Source organism: Accipiter gentilis, chromosome 21, assembly GCF_929443795.1.
Source record: "Accipiter gentilis chromosome 21, bAccGen1.1, whole genome shotgun sequence".
In the NCBI taxonomy this organism is placed as follows: domain Eukaryota; kingdom Metazoa; phylum Chordata; class Aves; order Accipitriformes; family Accipitridae; genus Astur; species Astur gentilis.
Genome location: NC_064900.1, coordinates 919,670 through 945,327, shown reverse-complemented (window position 1 = coordinate 945,327; position 25,658 = coordinate 919,670). Strand labels below are relative to the sequence as shown.

Sequence of the window (25,658 nt, the reverse complement as noted above, 5' to 3'; positions counted from 1 at the left end):
GGAAACGTGTCCCTGAACGTGATCTAGTGCTGTTCAGCAAGTGCTGTAAATGCTGCTGAGATGCCTGTCCCCAGCAGGGCCGGTGCAGCTAACTCACGCCTACCACCAGTGCCCGGGGCTGCGTTGTTTTCTGGCTGAATGTGCAATCAAACACGTTAGCCCTAATGAAAAAGGCGGCAGCAGGGAGCGGCGCGGTGTGGGAGGGCTGGGCTTGCCCTGTTTGGCTGCAGCCTGGATCAGAACAAGGTAAACAAAATTGTATCTTGAATCTTTTGGGACTGAAGAGAGAGGAACCTAGGGGAGCAGCCTCGTTCCTGTGTGACGCTTTGTGTTTTCGACTTGATTCAAATGAAGGGACGTCGGATACGTCTGCTTGTAGCTTCCCACCTTGCGTGCCTGTTGCCCTTGGAAACATTGAGGTCTTTGGGGAGGGTGATGAGGGCCAGGGTGGCAGGGCTGGGGGTGAAGAAGCCAGGGCTGGGGGTGAAGAAGCCAGGCCTGGGAGAGCGGGGAGCTGCGAGCCAGGTGTGAGAGAGCTGAGTCCGGTGCCTTTCTGTTACAAACCGGGCAGGAATGTAGCCAGCGAGGGCGTGAGCTCCGTGGATAGGAGGCAGGAAGAGCAGTCGGTCCCTTCCGTCTCCATCTACCTCTCCCAGCTTGGCCTTGGCCTTCCCCCACCCCTCTAATTATTCATTAACTACAGCCCAGGAAGTGCTTTGCAAATGGTGAAAATGAAGCCCTCGGCTTGAGGCCTGCGGTTTGCCTGACCTGGAGCTACCTTCTTCTTAGTCCGCCTAGGAACAGGCGGAGTTTGGGACTGTGCCCGTGCGGATCAGACACAGGTGAGTCACCGGAGGTGCTGCAGCCCCCCAAGCGCTGCCCGCTGCTCCTCCAGAGCCGTGGCACTCACCGCCGTGAGCATCCAGCCCCGTCCCCAGGGTGCGAGTCCACCCCTCCTCTGTCAAGGTTCTTTGATCTCTCTCCCAAGTCCGTCTCGAGATGCTGTCTTGATAATTCCAGTATTGCTTTATTTTCTTCAGTAGGACCTGCTGGTTAAGGGCTGTGGTACTTCTTCCACCGGCTGCTGTCAGTCCCCCATCAGTGGGGATCTGAGAGTCGAGATCCTGATGCCATCCTGTGGGTGAGTGCTGTGAATGCTAGTTAGGGGAAGAAAACAAGAGCTGTTGGTGTGAAAAATAAAAATACTGGCGGTAGGAATTGGGCACAGAAGGGAAAAACCCCACCTTCTAATAGGAGCTACAGGGTACCTGCAGGACTGGAGTTCACGGTGGTTTAGATTGCTGTTGCTGTTATCCTTGCTCCTTTTCACTTTGATAACGAGCGGGCAGGGTTCGCGGTGCCCAATCCGCCACAGTTACTCTGCCAGCCCCGCAGCTGCAGCATCTCTGAATGTTTTTGTACAGAGAGAGGTCAGGCGGCTGACCTTTTAAATCCTGGTTGTTTCTTGATTCGCTACAGTCTTTCTAGCCCTTTATGGAACAGCAGCACATAAAATTTTCAGCATCAGTCCAAACGGGTGCTCTGCTCTGGAGACGACAGTGGCATGGTGTAAGGAAATGGGATTCGCACTAGCGTTACTCTGTGGTAAGGATCTGGGCAACCACGGTGGTCTAGCATGGTCCTGGGGTCCCGTGGCCTGACAGAGAGCATCTGGCTTGGGCAAGTCACAGGAAGATGGTCCATCTGCCTGTTCCCCAAGCCCAGATGGCTGTCGCTCTGCACTAACAGCTGAACTATAACGCAGTTCTGTGCAAAACAGCAAAACTTCCTGTCTAAAATCATCTCAGTGCTGACAATTAGAAGTAACAAATGCAGTGCTAATTCTCAAAAAGGGCTCCAAATGAGACCCCCCAAATGCCAGAGTAGCACAGAACAGTGAAGTTGATATCTGGGCAAGAAGGTAGACAGTGTAATGGAGAAAGCAATGAGTGTGATATTAAAGAAGGAGTCAGCATCTGCTTTTGTAAAGACAAATCCTATCTTGTAAAACTGGAGGTTTTTGAGGGACTTAGCAAGCTCGTGGGTAAGTCAGTCAGGTCTGGCTGATACAGTTTCCTTGGATTTCCAAAAAATAATTTGACAAGATTTTTCTCCTCAAAGTCTTTAAATAAAGCTAAAGTCATGGCATAAGAAAGAAGATGAAGTTTTTCTTGGGTAAAGAATTAGTAGAAAATAGGAAATTAAAGGTGAGAATACACATCTAGTTTTTATAGCAAAGGGAAGACATCAGTGGTCAGACCACAGGGGCCTGACCTGAAATAGACACTGTTCAGTATATTCCCAAATGACCTGGGAGTAGAGCTTGGTGAGGTGAGAAAATTGGCTGATGGTAGAAACTTATTCAGGATAATAGAGTGGGAGTTGACTATGAATAATTGCAGAAGGACCTCATGATAATGAATGTATGAGCAATAGAACAGCAGATGCAATTCCGTCTAGGCATATGTAAAATAATGTTCATGCAGAAAAATAATTCAAAATTTACATATAAAACAATGAACTGTGAACTAATCATAACCTCTCTGGAGGAAGACTGTGATCATATATAAGTCCGTGCAATTAGCTTAATGCTCGGTTGTGGTGAACAAATAGCAGAAATCATCACTGGCTCTGTGTATGTCCATGACTCACCAGCATCTTGAACACTGCAGTTCTGTGCCACCCTTCACTCTTGGCTCCAAAACAATGCACCAGAGTTGGAAACATCTCGGAGAGGGACAGCAAAGATGACCAGAGGTGTAGAATGGTTCTGTACGAAGAGAACCTTAATAGGGTTGGAGTCTTCAGCCTGGCAAAGAGCTGAAGGTGGCCATGGGCATTACAGGTCCGTATCATGAGCAGCTTGGAGGGGGTGAACAGGAATCGGTCATTGATTTTTCTTTCTTTACAACAACCAGTTTTCCTGATACCTAATCAGAATGTGCCTTGCTGCAAGTTATGCCTGTTGCCTCTTGTCCTTTTGCTGTGTCCCATGGAGAAGAATCTGGCTCATTGTCTCTAAAACCCCCAGTCCCCCTTTAGGTGGTCTCAGACAGCTGTTAAATCCCTCCTGAAGCATATTTTCTCCAAGCTGAACAAACCCAGCTTCCACCATCTCTGCTGTGCTCCAGGCTCTTCACTGCCTTAGAGGCCTTATGCTGGATTCTGTCCACTTTCTCAGTGTCTTTTTTACAGCAGTCCAGATGTGGGTGTCTTTCAATTAGCTATTTCATTTATCTTCTCCTCTAATTTTGTTCCTGTGCTAGCTGTGGCTTGGGTCCACAAAGGATTTACAAGATGAGGTTCCACCACCTGTGCTGTACTGAAAGCCAAACAACAGCATAAGAGTAGTCTCTTTGCTGAAATGTTTTGACCTGTTAATTGTATTAAGAAAGTATTTTAGCAGCTCAATTATAGTCTGTTGTTCCATGCTGCAGCCGTTTGGGAGAGCAACCTCAAAGATACCAACCAATTGCTTCTCTACTGTGATATTTCCCTCCCTTACCAGCAGGAGCTCCTTCCTGGTAGGTTTTAATTAGATGGCCCACATCAAAGACCCAAAGCAGCTATGTGCATCCAGTCCTTTCCTGAGCTGAAAGCAACCAGAAGTATAAATTCATCCTGTAAATTACGTGTCTTGGGCTTTGTATCCACACAAATACTGACATGTGGGTTACACTGCACCCCGTAGCTTGTCCTGCTGGGGGAGACTGAATTACATGTGTTTAGTGCTAACTCACCCTTTGTGTTCTGATCTGGGCTCTTTGCTACCGTGTTCTTTCCCTGTTCACCTGTGTCTCACTAATGGTCTGTTCCTCAGACAGATTCTCCCCTTCAGCCAGTTCATAGGGTGTGGGGATGCCTCAGTTTTATTTTTTTGTCTTCCGTGGCTTCGTATCGACCCTACATAATCTAATATTGCTTTGATATCAGGGATTCTTCTTTGGGACTTCTGCCCAGAAGTTCCTGCCATTTCTCTCCTACCACTAAACAATATTTCTTTCCTGTGCCAGTGCTAGGCTGGCTCTGATTTAGGTGCAGTCTTTTAGGTGCAACTTCTACAACTTTGTGTAGTAGAAGTTGTTCCCCTGAGCCACAGGTCTCCGTGCCTTTAAAGTCTCCTTTTTTTAACATCAGTTTTAAGTCAGTACAGCTGGATCCCTGCCGCTCACCACATCCCGGCTCATCATGTGTGCGAAACCAGAAGTGTTTCAAAGGAAGCTGCTGTAGGTGCTTGTGTTGCCTTTCTAGCAATGAAGTTTAGCTTCCCGCTTGTCTCTCCTGTACTTCCCTTTGCTGTTAGTTTCTGTCTTGGCCACGAGTTTCATCTCAGTTGTTGCTAGCAGCCTGTTCAGCTTTTTGCAGGATTTCCCAGTCTGGTAGTGTGCAGGGAAGTCTGCAGCTGCTACTACTTGAAATGAGCAAGTCTCTTGCTGTTCCTGCTGCCTTCACCACCACACAGGGTAGCTGAGGTGGCCCCAGGGGAAAGTCAGGCTCCTTGGCCAGCTGGATTGCCCTCTTTGGCCACTGCTTAGCTCCCATTCTTTCATGAGACCAGCAGACCTCGAAACCAGCGCTGTGGAAAAGGGCAGGCATGGGCTGTAGCTGGAAATGGCTAGATAGCTGGAAATGGTTAGTTTTCCTTTTTTGCATGTGGTTAGTTGTCCAGGTTGACAGCTTTGGCCTCCGTATTCTGTATTGGGATCTTGACGGTCCGAGGCTAAGCTGTCTTGGTGCTGTGTTGGGCCCACTGTAGGTAGTGGCTGTCTGTCCTGCTGTCTGCCTGCTTTTTTGGGCAGCTCCAACCTCCCACCCCATCCCTTTTGAGCCACCACTGCCCCTGACAGTCACATCCCCCAGCAGGCTGCGTTCAGAAGGCGATGCTCCGCTTGGAGGGCTAGCCTGGACCTCGAAGTCCGCAGCTCTGGGTTTGTGCAGATTCCCCCTGCGGCTGTACAGAGCATGTAGGATATTTACCTGCCCAGAAGGTTCGTCAGCGAGGAGTGTGGAGGTTTCAGCCGGGTAGCTGAGGGCAGCCCAGCAGCGCCAAGCTGGGCGGCCGTAACCTGTGGCAGGGTGCTTCACTGCTCAACGTACGCTAACACGTGCTGCCTGCTTCAGCCTCGCGGGTGCGTGGGTGACCCCAGGCAGCTCTGGTTCGGTCCCCTCGGCACCACGGCGAGGGCTTGGGGGTGGGGAGCACCCATGGCTTTTGGGGAAGAAGGGGAAGAGAGGTCGTGCAGAACTGAATTTTGTGAGCGCCGCCGGGACCCAAGATGCACTCGTAGAGTCAACCCTGGTGTGGAAAAAAGACAGGGACCCAAGAGTAACGGGGGGGATGGGGAGGAAAGACGCAAAAGGAGAAGCAGAAGTGTGTGCAAAGCAGCTCGGGCTGGGGAGCCGATGGCTTAGAGCGTTTCCTGTTCCCGGAGCTGCGCGCGCCCGGCTGCGCGCCGGCTTGCGCCTGCCGGTGCCCAACAGCACCGCGCCGGGGGCCAGAGACCGAGGCACATCTCCAGAAGCAGGTGGACGGAGAGGGTCTGAATGGACTGACGGTAGGCGGCCGGAGAGATACATGGCCAGCTCCCGAGAGGCGCAGAAACAGCTTGGCGTTGGGTGCTCCAGCAAAGACCTCCGACTTCCCTTTTCTCGCCAGCACAAACTGATTTTTCCTCTGCGTTTTTTGAGTTGCTTGGGTGGTAGCCGCTTGGCCCCCTCTCCTTTCACCCTCCACGATGGTGAGGTAAGAGGGGCTGAGGAGTGCTTGGGCGTAAGGAGGGAGTCAAGGAAAGTAGGACAGATCAGAGGGGAGGATCATCCTGGAAGCCGTACCTCAATGGAAACCTTTCATAGGCTGGGGGAGGCGTCGGGTAGGAAGGGATGCTGCTGCTGGCAGTCACCCATATGGGTATCTCTAGGGATGCTGACCAGGGACCATTCTTCACTGTACGAGCCTCCACAATGGTGCCTGACCTTTTTTATTCACTGAGTCTTGTTTTTGTCTCATCTGCTAGGTGGTTTCACCGTGACCTGAGTGGGCTGGAAGCTGAAGCCTTACTGAAAGGACGAGGTGTCCATGGGAGCTTTCTGGCCAGACCCAGTCGGAAGAATCAGGGGGATTTTTCTCTTTCAGTCCGGTAAGTAACTTGGACCCCAACTTCTGTCTTTCCCGATTTACATACGCAGAATGCTTAGATCCTCAGGTGTCCTGCGGTGTCTTCTTCATCCTGTCCTTATTCTTTTGAGTTCTTTCCAAGCTGTAAAAGTACTTGAGCCTCCCAGCATCTTCTAGACCCTCCTTCAGGTTGCCCCAGGAGCTCCTCTTTCTAGTCATCTCCTTTCACTGGGATGGTTTGCTGTGGTTCCATGGCAGGAGGTAACGCAGAACATTTTCTGCCTCTTTTCCAACTGCCTCACTGGACTGCTCTGTGCATCATCCCACAGGGTCGGTGATCAGGTAACCCACATCCGCATCCAGAATACTGGGGATTTCTATGACCTGTATGGAGGGGAGAAGTTTGCCACCTTATCAGAACTGGTGGAGTACTACACACAGCAACAGGGCTCGCTGCAGGACAAAGATGGAACTATCATCGACTTGAGATACCCGCTCAACTGTTCTGACCCCACTACAGAGAGGTACGGCGAAAGCAAAGCAGCCGGTGTGTCTGTGATGAGACCTCCTCTGTGTTTCATGGCCTTCTTTCTGCCCTGCCTGCATCCCCGGGGCAAACCCTGCAAAAAGTGTCTCCTGCCTCCCGTGGCCTCCCATGCTTCCATGGGGGCAGCATCCCCAGGAACAGGTGAACATACCTTGAGCCATCACAGCAGACCTAACAGGGCTCTATTTCTACTTCTGGTTTCCTGTTGCCTTTGCTATTTATATACTGTTCCTAAAAGCAAAGGTTGTGGCATTCGCTATGGTCTGCAGCGGTTCGTAGAGTGGCGTGTGGAAGCCCTCAGCCTTGCCCCAAACCTCCTCGGTTAGTCTGGGCCTGGGTGACTCATGCAGCTGAGAGCAGGACCATGTTCCCCTGCTATTCCTAGCCTGCTTAGTCTCCTTCCTGCCTCCGCTTTGCATACGTCTCTGACACCAAGTTCCTAAATCAAATCAGGTGGTTTTGCCCTCGCTTTGTGCTTTCGGGCTCTTTGATGCAGCTCGGGGAACAGTCTGCTCTGGGGTGGACAGGTCCTCCTCAGGCACCTGGAGACGGGGAGCAAAGATGCCCTGGGCGAATTCGCCAGCGTTCTGCCCCGTTTGCTCCGGGGTCGGGCTGCAGAGAGGGGCCAGCGCCCGCCTGCCTGCTGTCCTCTCCGCTCAAGGCCGTTGGGTTGTGGCCCTGCAGTTTCCTCCCTTCCTCCCTGCGGTTGGAAACTTCTGCCCCCCCCCCAGGCTCTTACGAAAGCTCCTCGCACTCTCTCCCCAAGTGATTTTCCATCACGTGGCTTTGAAGAGCTGGGCTCTACTGGGGGCGGAACGGGACCCATTAACCCCTTCCTACCTGTGGAGGGGAGACCCGGAGACCTCTTCGATGAGCAGGAGGGGTCAACCATTCCCTGGGGGGCATCGGAGCACTGGCACGTGGTGGCCGAACGCTTCTGTGGGAGGAGGTTCAGAAATCAGTGACTGCCGTGCGATGAAAGTCACCAGCTACTTCTTGCAGCGCGTGAGGTGAGGATCAGGAGAAGTTACTTGCCAAGGCACAATGTCTGCCACGTCTAGTTGTCAAAATGGCTCCTAGGTTGTTGTGTAGAGGAACACGTTGCTCTGGCCAGATGCAGGGGTGAACGAACGCCCTAGCCGCTTCTGCAACCGGGGCATGGCCTCCTGGACACCATTTCGGTTCTTGGGAACAGATAGCCCTAACAACGTGAAGTTCACCACAGACACCAGTACCACCCCAGACCTCCACTGTTAGCTGCTCTGTGGGCAGCAAACCCACTCCCACAGCTCTAACCATGCTGGCTGGTCTGACGAGCGTCAGCCTGGCCTCGATGGCAGCGTGCAGAGACATGCGGAGCGTGGCTGGTGCTTGCTGTGGTACCTGCAGTGAGCAGGAGCCCGGGGGAGCATTGCAAGTCAGTCTGATGCAACAGCTACCTGCTTTTGAAATGCTCTTCGCTGGGGGGAGATGGCCAAAACTGGGGGGAGATGCGTCTTCAGCTGCTGAGGCAGCTCTGTGGAAGCGGGACAGAGCTGCAGCGAACATGGCCTTCTGCATCTCTACTTGGCAGCTCAGCAGTGCCCCCCAGGACCTTCTGGTGTGGTCCAGAGAGACTGTGGAGCTTGGGACAGGCATTAGGAACTAAGAGGATCTGCACAGAGGCAACCAGGGACACCTCTGGAGTTTCTGCAGGGCCGAGAGCCCTGCAGTAAGAGGAGATGCCAGGGTTGTCCCACCTCCCAGCCTGCTTCTGGTGACCATCCCTTGCACCCACACCACAGTGCAGTGAGATCCCACCAGGCAGACACCACTACCCCCCCGGGAGACCTTTGCAGGTGGGAAGGGGCTTGGCAGCAGCTGTGCCATTTGTACCACGCTTGTGTCCCTCTGCACCCTGGGGCCAGTCCTGCAGCAAGGCAGAGAGCACCTCGGTCAAATGGGGATGCTCCTCACCTCGTGCTCAGAGGAGAGGAGCTGCCGACTGGGTGTTTGCATTGAGGACAGAAAAAGTGCACATGGATCAACAACAGTGATAAGTACCAGGAGCAGAATATGGGTTTCAGGTGGCTCCTGGAGTTCGCTCCCACGGCTAGGCCGATAGCTGCAGTGTGATGTGCTCAGAGAAGGGGAATTATCCTTTGGTTGAAGAGATGATGGAGTTTGAGGAAAAGGGATCGCTGGGAGAGGATCTGATCACAACACAGCCATCTCGGTGCTGCTAAATCTGATAGGAGAGTTTCTGACTCACTGGGGGTTTATTTTTGTTTCCCTGGTGTTTGAGTTTCCAAAGCATCTCGCAGCAGTAAGGCTAGAATCCCAATAATGCTGGCAGGTGCTGAAAACCATGAACTACCTTCCCCCAACTGGTCTTCAAGTCAGCAAGCATTGCTTACCCATGCTGGTGTGTATCACGTAACTGGATCACACTTGGTGCTTTCCCACTGTGACTTCTGGTACCAGCATTCTGCTCCCCGGGTCCCTTCTACCTCCACCTCATCCCTTGCCCTTTCCTTTTCCTGCCGGCTCTCTACTTCTTTGTGTGTCATCTGCTTTTCCCAAGATCCCGCTCCTCCCTTGGTTTCCTTCCCTCTCTCTTTCCCTCCTCTCTGCCTCCCCCTTCCTTTCTTCCTCCCTTACCCTTCTCCAGTGTTGCCGTCCTTCGCTCATCAGCTCAAGGGCGTCCACTTACCTGCACCTCCACCTCTCTTCTGACCCTCTCTTGTTTTTTCCTAGGTGGTATCATGGGCATCTGTCAGGCTCTGCAGCCGAGTCACTTCTCCAGGCCAAAGCCATCCCTTGGACCTTCTTGGTGCGGGAGAGCCTCAGCAAACCTGGGGATTTTGTCTTGTCTGTCCTCACTGACCAGCCTAAACCTGGGGCTGATGCTCCACCAGCTGGGGCAACCAGTGCCTCTGGGGCCCGGCTCAAAGTCACGCACATCAAGATCATGTGTGAGGTGAGCAGCTGGGGGAGCAAAAGGAAAGGGAGTGGAAGAGGTCTCTGTTGATCATGTCCTCAAAAGCATGGGCCCTGTCAGCTTGATTAACCACCAGCACCGTTTCTGAATTTGGATCAAAGTGCTGTCACCTTGCAGGTTCCTTATGTCCTCACCCCATCCTGGGTGACCATGGGCAGCGCTGGGTGCTCAGACACAGGAGGAAGCAGGGCTCAGTGTGACCAAGAGCTCCGGTACAGGGAGTTTGTGGTGAAAGAGCGTGGAGGGTCCACAATCTAATTATGAGTTCATCAAAAGACTTAAAAGCTCTTGGAGGAGGAGGAGGGGCACCTGCAAAGGCCTCCACACTTAGTCTGAAGGATGTTACCAGCCTGGTTGTCACAGGTTCTGTTTCTTTCATGTGGGATGATGCAGGGGGCGGAGGGAGATTTCAATGACGGAAAGCAACTGACCTTAAATGAGAGCTGAGGGCAATATACCTTCTCCGGGCTTCCATCCACTGAGAACAGGAGTCAGTTCACCACGCTCTGAACTTCGTGTTCGCAGGGCAAACTCTACTGTTTGACCTCCCTGCCAGAGAAAATGCTTTTGTAGATGGCACAGGGTGGTGCCTGTGGCTTTGCATCCCAGCGTTAACTTTTCCCTGAGCGGTGTCAGCTTTGTCTATAGGAATGTTGTGAGTGGAATGTTATAGATTCTTCCTCTATTTAGAATGGACGCTACACAGTTGGCGGTGCTGAAATGTTTGACAGCTTGGCAGATCTGGTAGAGCACTTCAAGAAGACTGGAATTGAGGAGGTGTCTGGCTCCTTTGTGTACCTGAAGCAGGTAAATCCCATTTCCTCTGTTAGCGATCCCTTGGAAGGACCTACTTGCTGTTTGTTTCTGCTTTGTGTCCCTCTCCTCCTTTTCTCCACAGTACACAGAAATTTTGCTCTCCAGCAGCGTCTCTCTCTCTCTCATGCCAACCCATTGTGTTTTCCCATCCCCAGCCCTACTACGCTACGAGGGTGAATGCTGCTGACATTGAGAATAGAGTGCAGGAACTGAACAAGAAATGTCTATCTGAGGAGACGTCCAAGGCTGGATTCTGGGAGGAATTTGATGTAAGAAAGTGCTGGGGGACATTATTCTGGCTTTTTGGAAAATTCTTGTGCACCACCGCATTCTCCATCCTTGGTTTCTTTCTGGACACAAAACTTCTCAGGTGTCTTGTAAATTCTGGTCAGTTTCTCTCTGAAAGAAGTCTCTGTGTGGAACCTGTTCCTCTGGGGAGCGAGTGTCACCTTTAAGTGAACCCAGTGAGGTAGAAATATGCCTTTTCATGCTTGGGAGAACGAGTCACCAAGACAGTAAGGCCATGAACCTTGGACTTTTCAAGTCTAGGTTTGCTTTTCACTTCTCTGCTCCCCCCCCAGGCATGCCCATGTGTCCCCAGAGTCACCGCTGTTCCTCCGAGTGCCCACCTCCCCTACCATCCATTGTGACCTTGCCACGACTGTTCTTTCTTCTGCTCTCAGAGCCTGCAAAAACAGGAAGCCAAGCAGCTGTTTGACCGTCATGAGGGTCAGAGACCTGAAAACAAGAGCAAGAACCGATACAAGAACATCTTGCCCTGTGAGTCTTTCTTCTCCGCTATAAGAAAACCCAGATAGACATAGACAGGCAATGACAAGCTGTCCAAGTCATCCCTGGCCCAGCCTCAGCCTGCTCCGTCCTCCAGAGTGGGTTACGAGGTGTGCGGCATTGAGGATTTAAGAGCTGATGGGAGAGGTCACAGCCTTTTCATGTCCTTGAAGGGAGGAGGGAGGGGTGCATCAGACTCATTAGCTTCTGATGCTCCATCATAGGGGTAGAGAGATGGGAGGGTGGGCTGAGATTGATCTGACCCCAGAGAAGGAGAGGTGAAACTACGGGGCATGCTGCATGCACTGGGTAGCACGAATGAGGTGGCATGGGGGAGTGAAGGAGCTTCACGGGGCTGGGCACAGAGTATCTCATTGCTCTCTTTATTCTTTCGCTGCATCCCCAGTTGATCATTCCAGAGTCATCCTCCAAGGAAGGGACCCAAATATACCTGGGTCTGACTATATCAACGCCAACTATGTCAAGGTGAGACTCTTGAAAGATGGCTGTGTGCCCAAAATGGGGGAAGGCCTGCCTGCTCTTGCAGCCCTCCTGATCTTCCCCTGTCCACACGCAGAACAACCTGATCAGCCCAGATGAGTGCACCAAGACCTACATCGCTAGCCAGGGTTGCCTGGATGCCACAGTCAATGACTTCTGGCAAATGGTGTGGCAGGAGAACACGCGCATTATTGTGATGACTACACGGGAGGTAGAAAAAGGGCGGGTAAGTAGATGTTTGTAGGCGTCTCAGGGCTGTCCTCTTTTCCCCTTCAACTGCTGCTCTGCTTTTTCTCTCTTTCCTGCCTTCCGCCTGTCCTCACCCTGCCCTTTCTGCCCACACAGAACAAATGTGTGCCTTACTGGCCAGAGGTGGGCAGCATGAAGGAATACGGTCCCTACCTTGTGGAGAACGCTGGGGAGCACGATGCATTGGAGTACAAACTCCGGCACCTCTGTGTGTGTCCGATGGATAATGTGAGTGTGCCTGGTCGAGGGCTGTCATTGAGCCCGTGGGTCTAACAGTCGCTGTGCGTTCAAAGGCTGGGAACTGCTGGGTGCTGTGGTGATGCTGCTGTTGTACCATTGTTGGGGTTGCTCTTCCCACCTGGTTTGGGCTGGAATCACACTGGTGCAATCACCAAGAAGTGTGCAGGAGACAGAGATTCCCTCTGGCTTCAGTCGCACCTCTCCCCGGGACAGAGGCCAGGGATAGGACTGGGTTGCAGTTTTACCAGTCGGGTGTTTTGTTATTATCAGGGTAAGGCTGTGCGTGACATCTGGCACTACCAGTACCTGAGCTGGCCTGACCACGGTGTACCCAGCGAGCCAGGAGGAGTGCTCAGCTTCCTCGACCAAATAAACCAGAAGCAAGAGAGTATCCCAGATGCAGGGCCTATTCTGGTGCATTGCAGGTTAGTACAGAGGCTGGGGTTTGAAGCATTCTCCATCCCTTATCTAGGGTGAGGTATAGCAAGTCTGTCCTGCTGTACCAGCTGTTCCCCAGGACTTGCAAGTGAAGCGTATGCCAGCCCTGATATTTGCTTTTTCCTCTTCGATGCCCCCAAACCGAACCCTCTGCCTGTTAAATCCACGAATCTTTTGTGGCACTGCTGAACAGCTGCTACAAGTGCCGCATCCTTCCCCAGAAGCAGCTGCTTTTTGTTTCAGGAGCTGTACTGCTCTGACCTCTGCTTGTCCTCTCCTTGCAGTGCTGGGATTGGCCGCACTGGGACTATCATCGTCATTGATATGATAGTGGAAACAATCTCCACCAAGGGTAAGAGGACCCCTAAGTATCTTGAAGTGAACTGGCCTACCCAGTAGGGCTGTGTCCTTAAGTCCAGCTGCAAAGGGAAGAAAACTATCAGTGGGAGAGATCCTGCCACAGCCCTGAGAAGGTTGTGCTGTCCTTGCTAGTGGCAGCTGCTGGATCTCTGCACCATGTCCACTTACTGTGGCTTCAGCCTTCCCCGAGCTTGGGCTCTTCCTTCAGGGCCAGACCTGAAAGATGCTGAGCAGGAAGGAGGGATAGGAGGTCCATACAAGAGTAAAGAGTATGGAGGGAGGTGGAAACTTCTTGACTGACCTCCGCCGTGACTGCTTTTGGTGGAGAAGTGGGAGAGGGGGGGCAGTGAGCATGTCCATAAGCTTTTCTGGTGCCCCTTGCTAGGGCTGGACTGTGACATTGACATCCAGAAGACCATCCAGATGGTGAGGGCCCAGCGCTCAGGGATGGTGCAGACGGAGGCCCAGTACAAGTTCATCTACATGGCCATCTGCCAGTTCATAGAGACAACCAAGAAAAAGCTGGAAGTTATCCAGGTGAGAAAGGGGACCTTACTTTCCTGTCCTGTGAGTCTAGGCCCTGCATGGTCCTGGCTCTGAGCCCAAGTGCCCTGTCTCCCAAGCTTCAGGCTAGCACTGGGACCCACACAGACTATGATGGTGCACCAAGATTTGAGTCCCTGTTCCTCTCTTTAAAATTCAGGCGACAACATTAGCAGCTCAAGTACCAACCCCTTCTGAACTGCTAAACAGCAGTAAGTTTTAATGCAGTTATGTTCTACATAACATCTCCACCAAGTGCTGTTTTGTTACAAGCTGAATCTCGGGACAGGCAAGGACTTTGCCCTCTCCTTTCCTCTTTGTCTTTCCCGTCCTGATTCTGCAGTTGCAGGATTTTCTCCTACTAGCTGATGAGTGGCATCTTTTATCTCTCCTTGTAGCCTCTGGCAGCATTCAGTAGCTGCTGCTATCTGTTTAATATTCTTCAGCTGACACGCGGCACTCTCAGGCATTCCATTGCCTCCAGAAATTTGTTGCCCCGCTGTTCACCCCTGCACAAGGATGCATTTGCGACAGCAGCAGGCAGAGTGCACTGAGCCAGACGACTTCAGCAATCCCCCGACCTCTACTGCGATCCTAGCATGAAGCATGGTTAAACAGTCAGAACTCTTCCATGATGTCTCACATACTTCTCCCAGACCACACTCTTCTCAGCTTGTTTTTTTCTCTCCTGTAGTCTCAGAAAGGCAAACCGAATGAGTCCGAGTATGGGAATATTGCCTACCCCCCTGCAGTGAGGAATGTGCACGCCAAGGCTTCACGAAAATCCTCCAAGTAAGAGCTCACCTAAACCAGAGGCCCAGCTATGCCTGCCTCTGGCAATAGTCTCCCTGAGGGCTTGGCTGGCTTTTTCCTCTTGCTCATTTTTTCCCTCGTTTTTCCCTGGTTTTACAGACAGAAAGAGGAGTCAACAGTTTATGAGAACTTGGGGAAAAAGGAGGAGAAGGTGCGGAAACAGCACTCCTCGGAGAAGAAGCTGAAAGGCTCACTAAAGAAAAAATAAGCATACATTGCAGGTAGCCCCATGGGGGTTTTGAACCTGGTGTGCAGGACTGGAGCTCACATCCAGGCTGGCCTGTCTCGCATTCCTCGCTCTTGGACTGGAACTAGGCCTTCCCCTTCTCTTTCAGTGCCCTGAACCAGACTGCTTTCCAGCTCAGCTGACCGACTCCATTGTCCCTTGCCTGTGCAGGCCAGTGAAGTCTCCTGCTGCCCCTTCATCATTCATTAACAGGAAGATATCACACCCCTTCTTACCCTTCGTCTCTGAGCAGCAGGGCCTAAACTCACCTCTGCTCTGTCAGCTTCAGCAAACTTCTTGAGGAAGAGCTAAGGAAGCTCTTTACAGGAGCTACATCTCTGCCCACTGCTGTGAGTTAGAGTTTAGCCTGTTAGTGTTCCCTGAAACCTCAGCTTTTAAAGTATGGAGGTTTTGGCCTGTTTCAGCTCAGCTCCTCTGCAATTCAACAGGAAACTTCCTCTTTCCTTAATCCCAACACTCTGCCCTACGATCCCTTTTCTGTTTGATCCTTTTATAGGCTGCTGTAAATATAGCAGAATTTGATGTGATGGCCATATTTTCTCCTTTGTTTGTAAATAAACTTGTATTTGTTTGAATGCTGACTCCCAAAAGTTTTTGTCTGTAATTTCTCTTTGAGTATAGCTGTACTCCTGGCTTAGCTTGCAGCCCTGCAATGACTGACAAGAATGGCTCTAGCTTAATTTTCATCGCTTCCTGCAACCTTCAGACTCCTGAACAGAAGCTGTGACCAATTACAGTGGCTCCTTGCTGTGAGGCTTGAGTCTTGGTAGTTGTCAGGTAAGTTTGAGCACAGAAAGTTAACTGTGACAAATGCAGATGCAGGCTTTTACATTTAAATGTTGGTATTTGGAAAAGTCTTCATGCCCCAAAATCCTTAGTCATTTCGTCATCAGGCTTTGGTAGTATCCAACCTGAGCTGGAAGGTAAGTAAGTCATAAGGGCTGCTTCAGCAAACAGTGTACTGCCTGACTGCTCCTTCCTAGATATCGCTTAGTAGAAATGAAACTTCATCTTTGTGGAGAAGGTAGACCAGAGCATGGCTATATTGTGGCTTCACAGCTATTAGTCAGCGACCTCCAAGGAGGGGCTAAGGAGCTGGATTATTCAGTATGGTCAAGAGGAGGCTGAGGGGTCAGCTACTCTCACCTACAACTACACAGAGGGCTGGTAAGATGATGGTAGTGGCAGGTAATAAAACCAGAGACAGCCTTCTCAAATTGCAGCTTGGGAGGTTCAGGTTGAACACTAAGACTGGTTTTATCAGACAGCATTCAAACAGATGCTCAGAGGGGGAACTCTGTCCTTGCAGGTTTACAATACTTGAATGGACAAAGCCGCAGCTGCTCTATCTAGTGCTGATAATAGTGCCACTTGCAGGACTAGCCTGGACTAAAGAAAGACTTCCACAGGTCCCTTCCCACCACTATTTATAGCATTCTATGAATGCCAGAGAGCATTCCTTAGCACTGGAGCCTATCCATGGTGGTGTTAGAATGGGACTCAGCACAGTTTTTAAAAGTCTTGCCAGTTAAAACTAGGCCCCAGCCTGTGAACTGTACCCAGGAACCTTTTGGGAGACTGCTGAGAGAGTGAAGACCTGAACCTTTCTGTGGCAGGGGGCTTAGATCGCAGAGAACGTGCTGAGGAATCCTTAATTTACAGGTACAGGTACTGCTTAGGCTGTGGGCATTTGCTTCTCAAAGAAAAAGATGGCTCAGGTGTCCTGGACTAGGAGCTGGTTAGAGCTGTTGTCAGAAGAGCTCAGTCCCACTTGGGGAAAAGTCTCAGCTAGGTCACACAGTGACCTAAGATCCAGACCGAGAACAAGATTTTGCCTTTGAAACCCAAGCACAGAAGAGAGTTTAGTCAGTGGAAGATTTCTCCTATACTTTTAGCCAGGAAAGCGGCAGGGCGGGAAACTAAGGTGGTCAGGACACAGTACAGACATGCTGCTGTGACATGGAGAAGCAGGTAAACCTACACTCATCTCTAGCACTTATAGGCAGCTAAGAAACTGGCCCTGGCCACCCATGCAGCTCTATGAGTGTCCACACCTGCTCATTTGTCTCCCCACTCTGTGATCTCTCAGAGAACAGGAGGGTTATTTCTCTTGCTCCTTTCCCCACAACATCCTGATCCTGTCTTCAACCAAGTAAAAGCTCTGTTCAACCTCTCCCTATGCAAAATAACCTCTTTTTCAGGCACTAAGCACACTTAGACACAGTATAAATTTGGGGTTTTTTAATTTTTACAAATGTTGGAAAGAATCACTGAGCAGACAGTGACACAAATAGATATTCCAGCAGTGACAGGCACCCAATGAATGACGTTTTCCTTAATTCAGTCCCAGGTTCTCTTGGGCTCAAGAGTGAAAGAGAAACAAAACTTACTAGGAAAAAAGCCTGGTGCTGATGGCAGCAGAACTCCCTTGCTTGGGTAAAAAAAAGAATTCTGATTTTACCCTAGAGAAATCTAAAGATTAGGGAAGATTAGAGGCGAATTACTATATCCACATGGGTTAATAGCAGTAAGTCTCCTTGCCCCCTCCCCAAATTTAACTGGTGGGGCGAGGAAGGAATTACAGCTGCCTAGAGGCAGAGCCCAGTCGAATAACTGGATCACCACAGATGGAGCAGGGGCATGGGAACCAAATCTGGCTACTGGCTTAACAACTTCAAAGTGAGGGCAAACAATGCTAGTGGAGGGAGTTCAAAGCTCCTCACTCCTATCTTCTGCTGGTCAGCGCCGCTGGTTCTAGGAGGCTTTGGCTTCTTTCATTTCTTCCCTTGTTTGAGTAGGAGACTGTCACTGAAAGGGAGACAGAAGTGAGTCATCAGTCCAGAAAGCACAAGCGAAGCTGAACCAGACCCTTGCTACAGATTTGGGGATGTGGGGTGTCACACTCAAAGGACCTGGACTTCCAAGTCCTTCCTAGTAGGTACTTTTTTCAAAGTCCCTTTGGCCTTCCAGGATAAGTAAGATAGAATCTGGTCAGAGGTAAGGAAGGAGGATGTTACAATGAAAGAATCCCACAGAAAAGAAACCAGCTTTCCCTTCTTTTCTTGATTCTAAGAAATCTAAGCTTTTAGCTGCATGCTATTAGCTCAGCTGGCACTGCCTTGTCCATTAAACACTGGACAGATTAGGCAAAGCCACCAAACTCCTGCCAGCGGGGAATTGGGTTTTCTACCATGAACTGGAAACCTTTTGAAGAGTAACAAAAGCATCCTTCCCAGAGATCGTTACCCCAAACCAACACAAATTCCTGCAATCATCTAACTGCCTTCTTACAGCCCTCTTTGCCGTAGATGCAGGATGCCCTGTATAGGCGGGACAGATCAGAGGACGCTCCTCAGTTACTCCTGCCTTCCCCACGCAAGGTTCCTCATGGGACATACATGGAGCTCCAATTACTGAGTATCTCCTACTTGATGTAGAAGTTTGTGTGGCCCCTGCAAGGAAGGGTTCAAGCTTCACATCACAAATGGGAACTGAGGTAGAGATGGAATAAACTCCCTGTGGCCAGAAAGGCCCAAGCCAGAAACACCCCAGGCACCAGGCAAACATCAACACCCTTGTTCCAAGTACTAATAAAAAGGATCAAAATAAACAATGCCTTACCTTCCTCTGTGTGTCGGAAGATGCAGTAAGGTGGAGGGAGGGGCAGGGGGAGGAAGAAAAACAAGATTAAATTGATTAGATTAAAAAAAAAAAAATCTCAATTCCCACAGTAAGTAAGACTGCTCCCTACTTGGCTGTGTCCTCTGGCATCAGCCTCCTCTCAGAGAAAAGATCCTGAGAGAGCTCCAGAAAGGGGACCAGCTTCACAGGTAGGGTGCAGATAAATCCAGCCATCTGGCCCCTTTACCTGGTGAAGCCCTCATCCTGCAGGTTCAGTACCAGGTTATCTGCTGTGAGATACACACGGTTTTGTGAGCCAGCAATCTGAAAAAGAAATCCATTAAGGAGTATAAGTGCACACGGAGGAATAGCACTAATGAAGAACCTATCTTCCCCTCCAGATACAGCACTCTTGCTTTGTTCCCTTAAGATCTCAGTTAAATCAATGTAATTCCCCAAAAACAACTCTGTAATTTCATGACTTCCCATCCCAGTGCCATCAGACCTTCTAAAAGAAGTGCTCATTCTGTCTCTGTCAGAAAGACCTTTGAACCCACGCTCATCTGTTCCCCTTTCTCAGCCTGCAGGATACCAGGAGCTTTTGGTGGCTGCAGCTGAGTGTGGGTGATGGAATCTGATGTGGATCTGGCCTTGTCACATGGTGGGCATGAACTCCTAGCCTCCCATCTAACTGCCGATCATTGCAAGCTAAACTTTAAGCTCTATCTGAGCAGAGAAGGGCTGGGTGGGAACAAAGATCAGGACAGGGCGGGTCACATTCGCCTTAAATTCATCATATGGCTACTGGGCTGGGAGGACAGCACAAGGACTGCAAAAGGACAAAGGAAATTCTGTGCCCCAATGCTCACCGTTTTTGAGATGTTTTGAGCAGCTCGGATCTTACGTAGCTTGATGTAGCCTGGGTTCCTGCTGAGAGCTTCACCGAGGTACAAGGCAGCAAAAGTTAAGGAAAAGCCTGCTAACAGAAGCTGCCTACCCTCAAGGAATTCTTCATAAGACAGAAGTAATTATCAAACATCTCAGGGGAAAAAGCAATCTCTATCACAGTAACTTGGGCCTTTGGGCAGGCATATTTTTACCTTCCCAAATCAAGAACAATGTTATGGATTATGGTCACATGCAGCCAATAAAAGTTAAACCTTGCAACAAGGAGTGAAGGCTCATGGCCTTCTCTGCTCTGACCTGTAACCTCAGACAAAATCTCACTCCAGCCAACTGAGGGGGGAATAAATGACAGTGACCTATTTGAAGCTATCATCTGTTAACAGTCTCCTAAGGGCGAGCCCAATGTGACAGATTCTAAGGACTGTCAAGCTCACAAGCCACATCCCACAAAATCTCCCAAAGCAGGATATCATCTTGGCAGCTGTAGCTTCCCCTTCTGCCTGAACAATCTTCTGCTTCTGCTCCTGCTTGGCCTTCTCCACCAGAAACTGGGCGCGTTGTGCCTCCTGCTGGGCTGCAGAGAGAATGGCCAAAAGCATTGGAAGCAGATCCCATCTTCTCAGCCCTCCACCAGAACCCTAGAGCTGAGGCCTGGGGGCTCTGCTTCCGAAAGAACAGATAGCATTCTGGGGCCATATCCACCAGTACCAAATGTATCTTGAGTGTACTTTACTTTTTCTTAAATAAAATCAACAGCATCCAGACCCTCTACACACAATCCCCATGGTAAGTGACAAGAGTCCCACTCTGAAGAGGAACCTTAGTCTTGGGAACTCAGTCCCTCTGATGGTCTATCTCATTAGCTATGACCCCAAGTTTTGTGATAATACTTGTAAAATAACCTGGTTAAATCTATCATTAAGGAGGCTGAGATTTATAACTCTGTAGCTGTATCGATGCAAAAGCAGTGGCACGCCAGCCCCAATTCTGCTTCCTTGTTTAATCACTTGGTGAAAAGGCAAAGGCAATCTACCCTTTTCAGGCATAAACTGAACTCACCCACTTGCTTAGCCTCCACTGCTGCTGTGTATTCACGACTGAAACTAAGCTCTGTAATAGCCACATCATCCAGGATGAGGCTGAAATCCTTGGCTCGCTCTGTCAGTTCTCGCCTAATGAGCAGAGACACCTGAAACACAAATACAGCAAAAAGAGTACCAAACACAGGCTGTTTCTCACTTCTGCACACTGCGAAAGTGAAGCACAACTGCTCTTCACAGTTCAATCACATCGGGCCCGAGAGAGACATTACCTAAACCAAACCCTGAGCCGTGGACATTAATACTATCTCATCTCTAAATCTATTGCCTCTAAATAACACTGCATAACCATAGCTACACATTTTCAGAAGTATATTACAGCTAATTTATAGTTATTATTTAACTATACTATGCAATTAACATTGCAAAGTTAAAAAACCTTCTTGAAAGTTTCTTTTTGCTTTCACATCCTACCACATCTAGTTCCACAGTTCCCACGTGTTTTGGCAGGAAGTATTTCCTTCTCCACCTTGAATTTGTCACTGTTTGTAGTTTCACTGTCTCCTCATATTTGTACTCGGACACAGAAAAATAAATTACCACATAATTATTTTTACCACGTATCACGTCTCTCAATTACTGTGGCTACTTGTCTAGTGTGGCCACTCCACTTTTTTTAGTCTCTTTGGGTGAGTGTTGTCGGTAGATATTTTGATTTATTCTACCTTCCACTTGCCAGTACCTTCCTCAGGCCGGCTGACAAGTCCTGCACCAAATACTGACTTAAATAGAAATTATTGCTACAGTACCACATGCCTGACCAGTCTAGCATTTGCTTTTACTTTCATTGCAACCACTTCTGAGCAAAGTTCTAAAATGATGCCAGAAACCTTTACTGTGTGAACTGCGAGTGCATAGCTATGTAAACTCACTTCATTTTCTTCCGATTATCAACCGCTTCAATACATATCACTTTTTAGTAACAAACACTGGATGAATATATGACAAGAAGGCAAATTCAATTCAGTTTGTTCAGATATTTCAGAGATACTTAGCAGTCATCTTTGCTTCTGATAAACTTAAGTCCCTGGCAGACATTGTTTCTTCGCTGTCCCATCCTCCCTTTCCACTCATTCTCTTTATACAAGAGCATTAACAAGTCCCTTCAGTGCACACCATGTGGCCTAGCACAGAACCCTGAAGTCCCTGCTATGGATGAGTTCTCACAAGACCTGGACACTCAGTTCTACTCTTTGCTTTTTTGTCACGGATCAGGAACTAGTTAAGAGATGCTTTGTGTTTCAGCTGACAACTTATCCTCTTTAGCAGTCTCATGTAGGATCTCCTCTAAAGCCTTTTAAAAGAAGACCAGCAACTTCTCTCTCCCTCAGCTGCGATAGGTGATGGATATTCTCAGAAACCCTGGCAATCAAATTATCAGAAGACAAACTTTCAGATATAGGCTTTTTTAAGCTAAGTATTTCCATTATTTTGCACCCCCCTAAGATTAACCCTCTAACCTTTTCCTAAACACAAATATTTGTTACCCTTCTGTAGCATCCCTTACTGAAAGTTTACTACTTTATTAACCGCTCATCCACTTCGCTTTTCAGTTCCCTTAAAACTGTTTAATTTGCTCTGACAGCTCTTCTGAGGCCCACGTAGGGCCAGGTAATAATTTTTTTTAAAAGCCAGTTCTACTGTTACCTTCAGACTATGATGTGAATCAGCTCTCCCTCCCCCATCATTACATTATGCTGTGGTCTTGCACTCTATATACCAACGAATCCAGTCTCCTCTTCAGAAGCTAGTGATACAGCCTTAGTGTTTGTATCTGTACCGGAATCACACTGGAAACAGGATACAGTTCCACGCCTTTTCCATTTGGATGCATCATCTACCAGCCCAACATACATATCCTTTACCTGTTACAACGTTCCCCATATCCACAGTTCAGCTGTTTCTTTGTAACCTGAGCCCAAGACTCCTCCAGAAGCGTTTACCTGGGCTCTCTGAGTGATGAGCTGTGAAGCGTTAAACTTGGCTACCACGCTCTTGAGGACTTCATTAACGATGGAAGGCAGGACTCGCTCCTCGTAGTCCAAGCCCAGGCGCTGGTACATGCTGGGCAGCTCTGCAGCGTTGGGGCGCGTGAGAACACGCAGGGAAATGTTCACCATCTGCAAGTCTGAAGAGGAGACAGAGAGATGAGCGGGGCCGGGCGGGTGGCCGGACTCCTGCCCTCTCCAGGCCTCGTCCTCTGGCCCGCGGGGCCACTCTCACCTTTGGAGCCGGTGGGGGAGGAGATTTTCCGTGGCCGGGCTCGAATATCGTAGATGATGGGGTACTGGAACCAGGGGATCCTGCGAGGGGCGGGAGGAGGGTTACGGCGCGGGCAGCCGCCGGGACCGGGGCCGGGGCCGGGGCCGGTCTCAGTGCGGGGGGCAGCTGGACCTTACCTGAAGTGCAGCCCCTCGGCGAGGATGGTGTCCTGCTGGACGCCGCCGATGCGATTGAAGAAGATGGCCCGCTGGCCGCCTTCCACTGCGGGGGAGAAGGAGCGCGGTCAGCGCGGGGAGGCGGAGGAACCGGGCGGGAGGCTGAGGGGACGGGACGGGACGGACGGACTCACCGATGAAGACGGACTCGCGGACGCCGTAGGCCAAGGCGCCGGCGCCCAGCAGCAGCTTGAGGGCGGTCCCGACGCCCCGCGGCCCGGCCGGCAGCCGCCCCGCCAGGTCCTTCAGGTTCTGCGCCATGGCCGCGCCGCGCCGCGCCTCCCGCCGGGAAGGACACCGGAAGCTGCCTCCGCCAAAGCCGTTCCGGCGGGAAACCGCAGCGCGGCAGGCACCGCCTCCCCCGGCGCCGCCTTGCGGCGCGGCCGCGCGGCGCTCCGGAAGTGGGTCCGGCCGGAGGCAGATAACGGGCGCGCCGCAGGCGCCATCTTGGGTGGCCGCGGCGGAGGGCCTAGGAGGAGGTGGGGCGGGGGCGGTGCTTCCGGTGACGTCTGCCCGGTGCGGCGGTAACAAGATGGCGGCGCCCAGGCGGCCTCGTGAAGAGGAGGCGGCAGCTGAAGAGGCTTCGCTGGAGGCGAAGCGGCCCCGCGGGCAGCGGCGGCTCTTGGTGGTGCTGGAGGGGGCGAGTCTGGAGACCGTGAAGGTGCGGGCGGTGGGGGGTCCGGCCCGGCCCGGCCCGGTCCGGTCCGGTCTGGCCCGGCCGAAGGCGGCCGCGGGCGGCCTTGCCCACCTGTCCGTGCTTTGGCCGTAGGTGGGGAAGACGTTCGAGCTCCTCAACTGCGACAAGCACAAGGCGCTGCTGCTGCGGAACGGCCGGGACCCCGGGGAGGTGCGGCCCGACATCACCCACCAGGTACCGGCGGCAGCAGGCTGGCGGTCGGCTTGAGGAGAAACCCCCCCCGGGTCTGGGGGGGGTGTGTCTGCTTGTGCCCCTGGAACGGGGGCGAGTGCGGCCCTGCCCGCTATGCTTGTGGTATATAGGTTTAGTCTTTATTTCGGTATGGGATTGCTGTCTCTCGGTGTTACAGTAGAACTCACGTTGTCAGATGAACTCCTTTCTGTCTCAGCATCGGTCCCTTCTGCCTTGGTGGGGCCTAACTCTCAATTCTTCCAAGAGTCCTCTATCTTGTGCCTTTTCTATTTCCACTTACTGTGTGGTTTTTCTATTTCAGAGTCTCCTGATGCTTATGGACAGCCCACTGAATCGGGCTGGTCTCCTGCAGGTTTATATCCATACCCAGAAGAATGTCCTAATTGAAGTCAATCCCCAAACCAGAATCCCAAGAACTTTTGATCGATTCTGTGGTCTCATGGGTAAGGGATTCAAACTTTATACCAGCCACAAAATAATGCAGGAGGCTGCTTAGGAGTGGAAGGACTTTGGGAAGAGTTTAAAAGTTGCACCAACCTTAAAAATGTGAAAGTGAGAAAAGAGCAGAGAAATGAGAGTGTGGTTTTGTGAGCTCTAGGATACATAGTCCAAATATGAGTTCCTTAGCGCAGTGGGGAATGCCTGGATGAGACTGTGCTAGCAGCAAAGTAACTCACTGATCAGTATTTCTTAGGACTGCTTTAGATAATGCCGGGAACACTAAAGAGGGACTTTTTGTCTACTTCAGCTCTGATTGCTAGGTAGAGGATAGGATTCCTCCAACAAAAGAACAGACAGCTTAAGTAATTTTCTTCTTTTGTCAGTTCAGTTGCTGCATAAGCTCAGCGTTCGAGCAGCTGATGGGCCTCAGAAATTGCTGAAGGTAAACATTCTTTGACTGTTCGCAGGTAATGTCGCAATATTCCTCCTTTGCAGTTAGTGATGTAGGAGTGGTTTTGGTTTTAGTGTTTTGTGGGTTTTTTTGTAAGGACAACGGACTTAATTATGTGACAGGGTCTCTTACCTCTACGTCCCTACTAACTTTCTACTTTCTGTAGGTAATTAAAAATCCAGTCAGTGATCATCTCCCTGTGGGCTGTATGAAGATAGGTACCTCTTTTGCAGTTCCAAAGGTGTCAGATCTGCGTGAACTGGTTCCTACAGCAGAGCCCGTTGCCATTGTTGTGGGAGCTTTTGCCCACGGTTCGGTAAGTGCGTGTGTCCCTTATTTAACTGTAAAAATCTTTATCGGCATAGATTTCAGTCTTGTTCTGAGTATGGGGTTTTTTTTCTGCTGCTCTTTTTTTGGCTTGGTCCTTCTCATCCCTCCCCCCCCCCCCTCCCCCCCCCCCCCCTTCCCCTCCCCAGGTAAACCTGTTAAAAAAGGCCCAATGCTGCAATGCTTGGGACTCTTCTCCCTCCCAAGAGAGGGCACTAGTGAGGGCTAGCAGTTGTCTGCTGGAGAAATGTTGTGCCTCTCTGACCAATGGAGATAGATGGGCCTAAGTGAAAACTTGCAGCTTAATTTTTCTCTCCTCCCCCAGGTTAATGTTGACTATACAGAAAAGATGGTCTCCATCAGCAACTATCCCCTCTCTGCTGCCCTGACATGTGCCAAAATTACTACTGCCTTTGAGGAAGTCTGGGGAGTAGTATGAGCTTCGGCTGCTACTGCTGTCATGGTGGACTTTACAGTGATTCCACATTCTGGAAGGGCTCTTTTACTTAGGTGTGGACCTGGTGCAACTTTGGGCTCCTGGAAGAGAAAAGGCTTCAATTTTGTCCTTGTAGCTTCTGGAGCAATGACACTTTAAATGGACTGCCGTGTGGACCCTTTTTCTTCCTATTAAAGGTCCCTTTTGGTAAGTGTGCTTGTGCATTTTACTTTCTCATGTTCCATGCGTGGGCAGGCTCGATCCCTTTATAGCAGGGACTCAGCTCAAATTTGTCATGGAACTGAAATTCTTAGGTGTACCCTGCTTGCCCTGCAGCTGATGCTGCTCAGTCCTGAAGAATCACCTTGCTCGGTGGGGGTGCGACAGTTCACACTCCCGCACCGAGGCACC

General features: G+C 50.6%; 3 protein-coding genes across 6 annotated transcripts; 2 read left to right on the top strand and 1 right to left on the bottom strand.

Moving 5' to 3' along the window:
- Positions 1-520: 520 nt before the first annotated feature.
- Positions 521-15,213, top strand: PTPN6 (protein tyrosine phosphatase non-receptor type 6). 4 transcript variants are annotated; one of them, XM_049824824.1, is made up of 17 exons: positions 526-842; positions 1,041-1,141; positions 6,015-6,137; positions 6,445-6,639; positions 9,399-9,621; positions 10,333-10,449; positions 10,614-10,727; positions 11,142-11,238; positions 11,654-11,733; positions 11,825-11,974; positions 12,094-12,225; positions 12,508-12,662; positions 12,960-13,027; positions 13,421-13,572; positions 14,273-14,370; positions 14,491-14,612; positions 14,727-15,213. In XM_049824824.1, the coding sequence occupies exons 2-16, from the start codon at positions 1,128-1,130 to the stop codon at positions 14,597-14,599; spliced, it is 1,827 nt and encodes a 608-aa protein (XP_049680781.1). In that variant the 5' UTR covers positions 526-842; positions 1,041-1,127; the 3' UTR covers positions 14,600-14,612; positions 14,727-15,213. The 4 variants fall into 4 exon arrangements, with proteins under 4 accessions (XP_049680783.1, XP_049680781.1, XP_049680784.1 ...); XM_049824826.1 differs by lacking the exons at positions 14,491-14,612; positions 14,727-15,213 and adding an exon at positions 13,739-13,790 and having other exon boundaries at positions 521-842; positions 13,977-14,363; XM_049824827.1 differs by having other exon boundaries at positions 770-842; positions 1,044-1,141; positions 14,491-15,213.
- A 1,645-nt stretch (positions 15,214-16,858) lies between these two features.
- On the bottom strand, positions 16,859-23,009 carry PHB2 (prohibitin 2). The gene is made up of 9 exons (XM_049824837.1): positions 22,838-23,009; positions 22,665-22,749; positions 22,489-22,568; positions 22,209-22,393; positions 20,225-20,354; positions 19,636-19,739; positions 19,129-19,206; positions 18,507-18,583; positions 16,859-18,265 (listed from the first exon to the last, which is right to left on the bottom strand). Exons 1-9 carry the CDS (start codon positions 22,962-22,964, stop codon positions 18,256-18,258), a joined length of 876 nt encoding a protein of 291 aa, XP_049680794.1. The 5' UTR covers positions 22,965-23,009; the 3' UTR covers positions 16,859-18,255.
- A 207-nt stretch (positions 23,010-23,216) lies between these two features.
- Positions 23,217-25,578, top strand: EMG1 (EMG1 N1-specific pseudouridine methyltransferase). Its single transcript, XM_049824744.1, has 6 exons — positions 23,217-23,364; positions 23,473-23,574; positions 23,894-24,035; positions 24,417-24,475; positions 24,651-24,800; positions 25,137-25,578. The coding sequence occupies exons 1-6, from the start codon at positions 23,236-23,238 to the stop codon at positions 25,248-25,250; spliced, it is 696 nt and encodes a 231-aa protein (XP_049680701.1). The 5' UTR covers positions 23,217-23,235; the 3' UTR covers positions 25,251-25,578.
- The last annotated feature ends 80 nt before the right edge of the window (positions 25,579-25,658 follow it).

Excerpts from the sequence above, each read along its gene's own strand:
- PTPN6 (XM_049824824.1), top strand. Across the intron at positions 6,640-9,398 it reads TCTGACCCCACTACAGAGAG|GTGGTATCATGGGCATCTGT; the intron begins GTACGGCGAAAG and ends GTTTTTTCCTAG. Across the intron at positions 13,028-13,420 it reads GGAAACAATCTCCACCAAGG|GGCTGGACTGTGACATTGAC; the intron begins GTAAGAGGACCC and ends GCCCCTTGCTAG.
- PHB2 (XM_049824837.1), bottom strand. The coding sequence starts at position 22,964 with ATGGCGCAGAACCTGAAGGACCTGGCGGGGCGGCTGCCGGCCGGGCCG. Across the intron at positions 22,394-22,488 it reads CTCCCCCACCGGCTCCAAAG|ACTTGCAGATGGTGAACATT; the intron begins GTGAGAGTGGCC and ends TCTCCTCTTCAG. Across the intron at positions 18,584-19,128 it reads CTCAAAACATCTCAAAAACG|ATTGCTGGCTCACAAAACCG; the intron begins GTGAGCATTGGG and ends TTTCTTTTTCAG.
- EMG1 (XM_049824744.1), top strand. The coding sequence starts at position 23,236 with ATGGCGGCGCCCAGGCGGCCTCGTGAAGAGGAGGCGGCAGCTGAAGAG. Across the intron at positions 23,575-23,893 it reads GGCCCGACATCACCCACCAG|AGTCTCCTGATGCTTATGGA; the intron begins GTACCGGCGGCA and ends TTTCTATTTCAG. Across the intron at positions 24,476-24,650 it reads GGCCTCAGAAATTGCTGAAG|GTAATTAAAAATCCAGTCAG; the intron begins GTAAACATTCTT and ends TACTTTCTGTAG.